At 35.8% G+C, this 10,918-nt stretch overlaps 1 protein-coding gene across 2 annotated transcripts; it reads right to left on the bottom strand.

The window, feature by feature from the left end:
* Positions 1-1,024: 1,024 nt before the first annotated feature.
* On the bottom strand, positions 1,025-7,532 carry LOC103722971 (probable protein S-acyltransferase 1). Of its 2 annotated transcripts, none has more exons than XM_039124786.1 (6): positions 7,182-7,532; positions 5,305-5,511; positions 4,885-5,193; positions 3,856-4,089; positions 3,006-3,513; positions 1,025-1,398 (listed from the first exon to the last, which is right to left on the bottom strand). In XM_039124786.1, exons 1-5 carry the CDS (start codon positions 7,233-7,235, stop codon positions 3,007-3,009), a joined length of 1,311 nt encoding a protein of 436 aa, XP_038980714.1. In that variant the 5' UTR covers positions 7,236-7,532; the 3' UTR covers positions 1,025-1,398; position 3,006. The 2 variants fall into 2 exon arrangements, with proteins under 2 accessions (XP_038980714.1, XP_008811959.1); XM_008813737.3 differs by having other exon boundaries at positions 1,025-1,450; positions 7,182-7,529.
* Between the last annotated feature and the right edge of the window lie 3,386 nt (positions 7,533-10,918).

The raw sequence follows: 10,918 nt of genomic DNA on the forward strand, positions 1-10,918 counted from the left end.
GGGGTTAGAGGTTAGGGAGGGTAGATGCAAGGTTCCGGGGGGTTTGCAGGCTTTGGGCTATAAAAGCTTGGCTTAGGATTTGACCCCAAGGAGAGGTGGCATTCTCTCCTTCCTCAGTGCTTCGGGAGCCACCACCTGCCCCTCCCTTCAGGCCAGCTCAGGGTTCAGCTGCCGAGGAGGAGGAGGAGGTGGCGGGCTCTGGTTGTGCATGCTTGTGGGGGTCTCTTCTTTGGCCACCTGGTGGTCCTGTCTTTTCAGCCATCGGGGAAGATGGCATTCTGGTTTTTCCCTGGGCCTGCAAGGCTGTTAACCCCTCACCCTGGCCCAATCCCTTCAACTGGGCCTTACAGTATTGGGCCCGGTCTGTATTGGGCCCGGACATTACAATACCAAGCCGGGTTTAGAATATGTGGCTGAAATAACGTGAAGTCCAAATGTCTGTTAAGTGTGATCAGCCTTGCCAGGAGATTGAGATAAATGATACGTTAGAAGCTTCGGCTCCTACATAATAAAAGTGGGTAACTACTAGAATAAAACACAAAAATGCTAAAGAAGTTGCATGCCACTACCAATTTTTCTTTTGAAAAAAAAGTAAGGTTTCTGCCAAACATGTCAATATGACCTAACATAGCAATTATAGGGTTGATCAAGCTAAATCATCCGCACCGCCTCCACCAAATAACTTTCAGTTTGAACTGAAAACCTGCAAGCCAAATGATTTGTACATACTCAGAAAATGTTTCAGAAGCTTGTGCTAGGTGCTTGACTAAAACTCTTTCTAGGTTTGAGTAGAAATTTCTGAGACTAATGCCTAGATCGTGCCAACTAGCCTTTCTATCTTATCAAATAATCGGGACATGAATACGTTAACTAAATCCTAAATTTGTTCCATAACCAGTTCTGGTCTTCAGTTAAGGAGCAGAACAGTTTGTCGTCAGAAAATTATTACCTTAAAATGTAGAGCAAGCACTGTAGTTTTTCGCATAATATTTCTGTATTTCCACTCCACTCATGGCATGTTCCATTTCCCAAAAACGAGATTATGATCAGTAGTTATCTTGCTCACTAACCGACAGTTCTTGCTTATCTACAAGATAAATACAACAGATCCCTGATAAGTGCCAAAGCAATCTTTACATTTAAACAAAACCACCTTTCAGCACCGCATCTAACATCCCTATTGTTTTGGTGCCTCTATTATTTTGAACTCAATATGTGGTGCTTACTAGGTACAACAAATGCGAGTTTAAAATTTGAACTTAATTGAACAGAGGAATGAATCTGTTGTTTTTCCTTCTTCAGGATCTATAACAACACGTCTTGGAGATCAACCTTGACAAGATTGAACATTAGGGGCCTATTCACATCCACAAGATCCAATATCTGGCATTTAAGCACCTGAAAACTTGACACACGTATCTGAACTTCTGGAAGAATGACTTTGCTAAATCTGCATTCAAATGTGTAAAGCAATACAATATTCATATGAATATAGCATTAAATGGATTAGAAAGTAAAAGAGACGGGGAAGTTGTTGTTCAAAGTCCTATATAGCATGAAGTCTGCCTGTGCTACTGGCATAACAAGTTACTCTGCATGTGGTATAACAAAAAAATGTTTTCGGGGAGCAATGGGTCATGCATTAACGCTTGTTTCATCTTCCTTTCCTTTTCTTATACCCAGTACCTTTTAAATTCTTTGATGTGTGTATTCTTGTAATATAACCAATTGCTGATCATAAAGGAAAAAAAAAAATTACGGTCTTGGAATTCAACAGTGTTCTATATGTACTAGGAATGATACTGATGGTTCAATCAGAGTTTGCAAACTATTGTTTGTCAAAAGATTGTATTGATTTCCTCACAACTGCTTCACAACCAATGGGTGATACCGTTAAGAAAGCAAATTTGCAAGGGAGGCCTATATTATCAATATGCTAGCTGCAGATTTTGCCTTTTTAGGCGAAGAAAGAAGCAAAGTTAAACGAGAAAACAAATCAGAGTTATGATGATGTTTGAGTTTTTAAAAATTTATGACATAGATTACCTGTTAATCCAGAAAAGAAAGAAAATCTAGAACTGAAATTCTGGCTTGTGGTGAAACAAGCTGCAGGTTTCCTAATGATATTCCCTTATGTCCCCCTGGACTTCTAAAATGAAGTTACTGAAGGGAATTGAAGAACCACGTACCTAGCACTTATTCTTTTATAAAAGAATCATCTTGCACTTTTAACAGCGGGAACCTTTTTTTTTTTAAAAAAAGAAAAGGTATAATGCTGAGGATGGTTTCCAGTATGCGTTCCAACTTCTTGTTCCCTAGTTCATCAAATTTTCATCCCGTATCTGCTATGGTTTCAAGGTTATTTATCCAAACATGCTATATCATTGAATCCAATCTATTGACTTAATTGAGTTCTTTCTACTTTGTTCGGCTCAATGCTATAGAGTTAAATCTGATTACTGGAAAAACAGGTGGTGCTAACAATACATATGCAGTTCAGCCAGAAACCAAGGTTCCATCAGTAAATGTTCAATATGAGCTGACAAAAAGAAAACATTTTCCAAGTTCTGTACTTTTTTTAGTTCAGTAAAATGTTAAAAAAGCTGAACATTATGCTTTTGTTAGACATTGAAAGGTTTTCTACATATGCTGCAATAAAAGTGCTAAAACAGAAGGTGCATCGAAATACTTCTTCCTGAATGAATAGCAGTCAACACAGCCTAAGTGTAAGATGAGACTGGCCCTTCCTACTGGATGACTCAAATTTAATTCAGTATTATGTTGAATCTATAGGTTCCAGCTGTTAATGCAACATACACCTAAGACACACTGTCCATATCTACTATGTGCACTAAATGGTTCAGCTTGTATTATCTAAATTAATTAGAGAAACAGACAAACCGCAATCCACCTGAAGATATGATTTCATGACACTATTTAGCTTTCTCAATTAAAGTGGGCACACGCTGTGAGAGTGAACAAGAACAATGTAATAAAATTTTTACCTCATATATGTGGCACATGAACAACATGATCAATAGGAGTTGAGGTTCCATTTGAGCAGCTTTCCTTATCAGCCCTCTCATCTACAACCATTTCAATTACTTCCTTATCAACCCATTCATTTACAGCATCTGCTCCTCGATCTGTAGACTCCTGAATCACATGAAGAGCCAAAGGATCAACCGCATCATCCCGGTGCCTATCTTTGCAGTTTAAATTTTCATCGATGGTATCGTAATCCAAGCTCTGTAACATTCTTGGTATTGGCAAATTGCTGTCTGTCTTTCTTTCCATTTCTCTGTCATTCCTGTCCTTTGGGTTGGTGATGTCCATTCCAGTATTTGGCGTACAGGATCCAATTTCTGCTGTGTCCTCAAGCACCCATGACCGGAAGTCATTCATTGAAGGTGGGATTTTTGAGAAGAACAATTCTTTGAAGTTTTCCAAGGCACCCTTGTTATATGGATTGTCCTTCTTATCGTAACGGTATCGAAAGTTCTCATAGGTTGTCTGCGGTTTAGGCAGCAAAAAAGATTTAGACTTTCTATTGGATCTAATAAGCAATCACAATCTATAGAAATGCCAAATTTGGGTATGAACGATCCAGTCTCTGCCTGCCAGAGCATGCAGGTGCATGCAAGGATTTTTATTTTTCCAAGAAGTTGGTTACATGGTTTCACATACAACTACCAACAATCAACCCAGCAAAAAAAAAAGAGCACCAACAAGGAATTGGAATAAGAATCTACGATTTTAATTCTCTTTCACTTGCTAATAATACTAATCTATCAAAGATTTCAGTAATCAACTTGCTGATATTGACAAGCACATTCCAGTGGTAAAAAAAGTCACCTGATTTGTGCTAATTAAATAGAGATGAAAAACTGTGAGCCCGCCGACAAACCAGACTGCAATGAAAGTGTATACAACGAGCACAAGTGACAGAATCTCTCTTGTTATGGACTTCCAAATGGACAAATTATGCCTTTTCTTTTCTCCAATAATGTTCAGCCATGAAAAGATGAAGACATATATGCAGAGAAATGTTGATGTTGATATGAATAATAAGAAGAACCTGTAGTTTCTCTGCAAGGTAATATAACAGTGGTTGTCAAAACTAACACAGGAGCTTTAGACCATACAAAATGTTGGTTGTTTATTTTTCTTTTCTTTTCTTTTATTTTTCTGAAATTCCACCCCATCCATGATTAAAGCCTGATAGGTATGAAATTTACTTAAAAAATATTTGAAACAAGGATTAAGAGGTGAAGATTATGTGAATTTTGGACATTTTGACAACGCTTCCACACCCACATAAGCTTACGGGAGGCTGATATTGGGTAAAGAAATTGTCATAAAGATAATGTCTCAAATGCTGACATTAATTTTATACACCTCTGCGTGTTACATATTGAAAGAATTCAGAGAAGTTTGGTTATTTTATACACCTCTGCATGTTACATATTGAAAGAATTCAGAGAAGTTTGGTTAGATGGATGAGGTAACATTTAATAAGATAAAATGGTAAAGTAAAAGGCTAAACCTGATGATTAGGATGGGGCTATTAGTTTACTATGGTTTATCCATACAATTTGATCGATGCCCAAATATCAAGAAATTTGCAGTTATCAGAGCTGCAGGTCCTAGTGTTTGTCAATGATTAGCTGATTAAAAGCTTAAAAACAATACTATTGGGGGAAACTTTGGACTGAACCTGATGATTGGGATAAGGCTATTTGTTCACTATGGTTTATGCATACAATTATATTGATGCTCCAATATTAAGAAATCAGGAATCATCAGAGCTGCAGGTCCTCCGAGTGTTTATCAATGATTGGCTGATTAAAAGCTTAAAAATGGCATTATGTAGGGGAGACTTACCAGTCCAATGCATTGACCAACCCAGGGACAATGGTGATCGAACTTTTGAACGCAGTTGTTGCAGATTGAACAATGAGAAGCACGGGGTGGGCGATAAAGCAAGCATGTGTCACAGTATTTTACTTTTACAGCAAAATCATTAACAAGAACTTCCCTTGTCCGAGGCAATCTTAAATGCGGCGTTCTCCCACTTATCCATTCCATAGATGGAGTAGCCATATCAAATGCTTCATCTGCTTCAGGTGGTCGTGCATTTCTCGGTACTATACCTGGATCTCTACTGGATGTAGTGAAGAGAAAAACCAAATCCTGCATCATCAATCAGATAAGTATCCAAAAAAAAAAACATCCAACTAAATTTAGAGCATCAAACTGCATAATTGATGAACAACTGCGACTGTCCGTTCAATCATTACTCACCAATATCAAGATGACTATTGTCACCACTAGAATTGGATACCCAAGTATTGGCCTTTGATCATCTTGGCCCTTGGTCTTCTCATATTGGCAGATTTTTGCAATTATCTGGTAGCAAAATGTTATTGCTGGGCCAGATATTAGAAGTGTTGTTAGAAGTAATGAAGCAGCATCTGGACCAAATATCAGCCTTCCGCCACAGAAGAACCTCTAAGAAGAACAAAAGAAGGTTTCGCAATTATTAATGCATGTTGTCCTACATCTCATGAAACCTGATAATTATCAGTCAGCGAATCTTTGCAATATAAAAACATTGGAATTAATAAGTAGTTGTCTTCCATTTTATTTACTTTTCTCAGAAATATAGATAGTAATCACATAAACACAAAACAAGCATATAAAATTTTGAGCGCCTGAGTTTCTGAACATCCAAAAGGAGTTTGACGAGCACAAGTATCTGAGCAAAAACTTCATAATTTCGATCTCTGATGAGAGAGAAAGAAGAACTATTTTTAAGATAGTAATTAATTAGCCATAAAATGTTGTTTTACGATAAATTGGATGATTCTAAGACAATGCATGCATCATGAAGAAGGAAACATGGACGTATATGTGTTTGCAAAACTGAGAAGTATAGGATTTCTACTTTTGCCAGGAGAGAAAAAAAACAAAAGAATAAATGGATAAGGTTCAAAAGAGAAGCTTAGGAATTGCAATAGAAGAAATTTTCAGAGGGGATTGGATGGTACATATAAGTGCAATGCATCCCAAGGCTTAGGGGCTTCTGGTTGCATTCATGAATGGTACATATATATGTGTGTGTTTTGGAAAGAGGTGGGATTTTGTAGAACACCAAGATTTAATAATGCCTTGGCAGCAGGTCCTCAAATATGCAAATATCATTTGACTAAAAAGACTATATCTGATTATAAGTCTATCCCCATAACTCCTTCCTGGCATCATGTAGCATCCAATTTATGGTCAGCAGTGGCGCTTTCACAGAACCACAATCAAGAAAGACCAAGATTACTTGAACAATCGAAAAAACAGCAAGATTAGAATCCACAGCTCCACCTTAAACTTCATCAATTACAAAATAAATCCGATGATCTAGTATGAACGTTTTATATCATTCAGAACATAAATTTAGCAAAGGAAATAGCTAGAAAGACAAGAATACTTAATAGATGAAACAAATAGAGCACAGGGCAACTCATATATTGAGGGCTGTACTTCCAAATTTGAAGTTTTATAGTTCAAGTCTCTGGAACACCAAAAGATCATAGATATTTGAGTGAAAGAGGGGCTGCTGCCCAGCCGCTTCATTCAATCCCCTTATTGTAGTATCGAAGCTTGATTAATAAGCATATCCACAGATCCAGTTTCAGAAGATTGAAATGATGTTGATGGTTGGTGGTGTTGTTATTTGCTAGTAATTCTTGTTACTAATCATTATGTCCAATGTGGTGACCTAATATTGATTGAGAAAGTTCACATGCCTTTCAAAAACCAATCTTCTTCCAAGAAATCAATGAGATCGAAATCATTTCTATCAAAAATAAGCAGGTTCTGATAAAGCTGATAGAGAAACAAAAACCAACCAAATCTCTAATCTAATAATAAACGAGAGAAAATTTATATCATCTGACAGCAAAAGATATTCAGGATCATGTGCCAAATTTGCAAGGCAAAGACCCATTTCCGAATCCCGTCTTGCCATAAAAATTGTCATCACACGATTTGTTTATCAATCAAAACATAGATGATATTTGGCGAACAACAACCAAACAAGCATTTTCCAATGGAATAGCAAAATCCAAACAACAATTCAGCATAAAGATGGAAAGAACAATAAAAAGATGAAGATAAGAGATCCATACATTGCTTCCCTTCCAAACTTGATAAAGCCTTTTCGGCTTCGGCTGCGTCGACATATCTTCCAGCGCGAAACCAATCAGAAAAGAAAGGGAAAAACCCAATCAAAATTTCAGGGACAGACCCTTTAAATCTTGTCAGAAGACACTTTCTTCGATGGCTTTTGTTTGAAGGAGGGGAGACAGAGAGAGCGAGAGACAGGAGGGAGGAAGAGTATCAAAGAGAGAAGGTGAGAAGAATTCAATCTCTCATTATCTTTTCCTCTCCCTCTCAGTCTCAGATCACATCCAGCTGCTGCCCTCTCCCTCCCTCGGATCAAACGAAGGACGTCACGTCTCCATCTCTCTGTCTCTCTATCTCTCTCCCCCTCCTCTGTCTCTCTAAAGAAAAAGAGGAAAAAAATAATAAAAAGCTGTCTTTTTTGGGCGTCATGACAGATTGCACGGCGGCATTCACAATCGCCCGCGGCTTTTTCGCGGGAGGGAGTCATCCTCCCAACGGCTCCGACCGGAGCACACCAAAGATATGAATTTTGAAATGATAGACGTTGGAATATGCGATTACGAGGGACCCACCAAATGGTATGGTAAAGTAGATAGCCCTGCGCCGTCTCACATATCCATTTGGTGGATGATTGGATAGTTCAGGATCTGGTATCGTTGGTTGATGGACAAAATGTATGTTTTTTTTTTAAGATTTTTTTTGCATAAATGCCTCCCTAAATATTGAATTTCACATGAATACTCTTCCAAAATTGATATTTGCATGTATATCATCGTGCTATTCTGCCTTTTTTATTTTTATTTTTGCATATATAATCACGCCATCTAACGTTATTAAAAAATTAAGAATTTTAAATTAAAATGACTAAAATATTCTAAATAGGTAGATGTGCAAATACAAACATTTATAAGGCGATTGCGATGGAGAACAAAAAAAGTAATTTCAAAATTTTATTTTTTTGTAATTAAAATAAATATGTTTTTTTATTAACTGTGTTAGAAGAACCGTTATATTAGAAACATTTATGTAAAAATAGTATTTTATAAGGGTATAGAAATAAATATAAATTTTAAAAGGGTATTCATGCAAATTTGAATTTTTAAAAGGTTATTCATGCAAACTTAAAATATATAATGAAAATGACATGAGATGTGATCGAATTTTCTAATAGAGAAGACTACCAACCAGCTCAGCCAACTATTAATATGGATTATGAAATATTCGAGAGAATGTATCAATATAGCTCGGCTATAAGTATAAATCTTAATTTGAAGAATTAATTTCAAACTTCAAGTTATTTGATAGGGTACTTATATGTATATACATGTATATATGTATGTATATGTATGTCTATAGACCTGTGATTGTGTGTATTTACATATATAAATACATAGTAACATGCTGTTAAACATAATCGTCTCTTATTCCGAGCTCCTTATTTAGTTCATATTAAGCAAGGTGTGATCTTCACCTATGCATTTAGGTTAAATCTTTTCCTTACTTTAATGTGTCCTGTGGTTTGAATTGTGGTGGGTCCATACCAAGCGTTAAAACTGCAGTAAAAACTTCAATTGGGACCTATACAGATGTAAAATCAGGGTCATGGTTAGCTCTAAATATATATGAGCTTGACTGTTCCATGAGGAATGTGATATCCAAATAGCTTAACATTATAGACACCGTCTTAATTAGAAAATTGTGTTGTAAGAAGGGATAGAAGGTGTTTCATTCATGTTGCAAAAGTACAGGTTATATTTAGCCGTCCTCTCTATTAATATGAACTGGTTGAGCTTAAATCAATTGGAATACAGCCTTTTTCTCTTCAACCAACCTTTTTCTAGTGTCAGCATGCAGATATAATATTCTCGTCTTGCCTCCAAAAGCACAAGAAGAAGCAAGCATATGGTTTAGGCTCCACTTCTCAGAAGACAACTCTATCCAACGGCAGTATTTGCCTCTGTTCTTTTAGAGTAAAGCTATGTGATTTAAGCTATCTATTCTAATACATGAATCAAAGATTTTTTTTCCTTGGTACAATCTCCAAGCATTTGGCCATTCGTATTTAAATCAAAGTCGAGAGTAATGAAAAAAAAAAAATCCAACAACTATTTGGCTTTTGAGGGAAGGAGATGACAACCATTCTTTCAGATGCTCTCAAATGCAAAGCATGCTAATTACCTGTAGTCTAACTACTAAGACCCTGTTTGGGGGAGCTGTTAGTAGTAGAGCTTTTGAAAGTAAAGCTGTTGGAAGTAGAGCTGTCCGAAGCAGAGCTTTTATAAAAAGCTGTTTGTTGTTTGGTAACTACATTTCTAAAGTGTTGTGGCACTTTAATATGTACTTGGTAAACAAATTGAGAAAGTACTTTTGTGTGACAAAATGACCATAAAGGACATTACCAATATTATATAACAGAGCATAATAAAATATAATATGTATTAATACATAAATATATGATACAATATAATATTAATATAATGTAATATAATATTATTATAATATAGTACTATAATATTATGTATTATAGAATAATAATTTAATATAATATTAAATTATTTAACATAACATATCAATATATTATGATATAATGTAATATAATATTATATTTATAGTATAATACAATAATAAATATATAAAATATTATAATTATTAGTGTAAATTAATTTTTCATCCTTCTAAAGACCATTTATTTCTGTAACAAATTTTCTAGCTAGGTGATAAAATTGGTTAAATAATTACTAATATTTTTATTTATTTATTTATTTATTTAGATCAGATTAATTGCCCCTCACTCATTATTTTTCTTTTTATTTTATTTATTTATTATTTTATTTCATTGAAATATAGAGGGGTTGTCAGCCATGGGTGGTGGCCGGCATGGTGGCTGCCACCGTGGGCAGCCACGAGCTTCCAAAACAAAAAAAAAAAAGAAGAAGAGGAAGAAGGAACAGAGGCGGCGGCGTTGAGAGGAAGAAAAAGATAGAGAGGGAGAGGAAGAGGATGGGTGAGAGAGGAAGAGGCGGGATGAGAGTTATAAAGGAAAAAAGTGTGATTTATATGGGGGTATTTTGGTCCAAAAAATAGCTTCCCGATAAAGCTGAAAACAGCGTTTTCGGAAAGCTTCAAATTGGAGCTTCTCTCCAAAAGTTGTTTTTACCTTCCCGCAAAAGCTGAAATAGCTTTCCAAAAATTTTACTAACACCATTTTTTATCTAAAAGTATTTTTGGAGGGCCATAAAGTACTTTTTGGCCCTCCAAAAACTCTCCAAACAGGGCTTAAGAGGAAGAAAAAAAAAAGCTAAAAATTAAATGTCTCTATCACTGCTTTTATCATCGGCGTTGACCGATACCAGTCACGTAGGACCTGTGAGATGAATGGTGATGGCATTACTTAAAAGAAACCAAATTTGCAGTCTGTGATCTTGGACGGACATTCAGTTTAGAACTCAGTTTATAGTATCAAATGATCAATTCCTCAAAGAAATAATCATGGGCGGCTGGCCACACCATGGCCACTCTGGCATACTTGTTAACATGGAAGATATGATTCGATTGCTTGCTGTCAACTGTCATGGCATTATTCTAACAAAAACAAAAGAACAATATAGCATGATGAGAGAGAGAGATGTGGGATATATGTTGCTCCCATGTTCGATCGAGAGCGAAACGTTATATATATATATATATATATATATATATATATATATATATATATATATATATATATATATATATATAT

The sequence above is a fragment of the Phoenix dactylifera genome, chromosome 3, assembly GCF_009389715.1.
Source record: "Phoenix dactylifera cultivar Barhee BC4 chromosome 3, palm_55x_up_171113_PBpolish2nd_filt_p, whole genome shotgun sequence".
Taxonomy (NCBI): domain Eukaryota; kingdom Viridiplantae; phylum Streptophyta; class Magnoliopsida; order Arecales; family Arecaceae; genus Phoenix; species Phoenix dactylifera.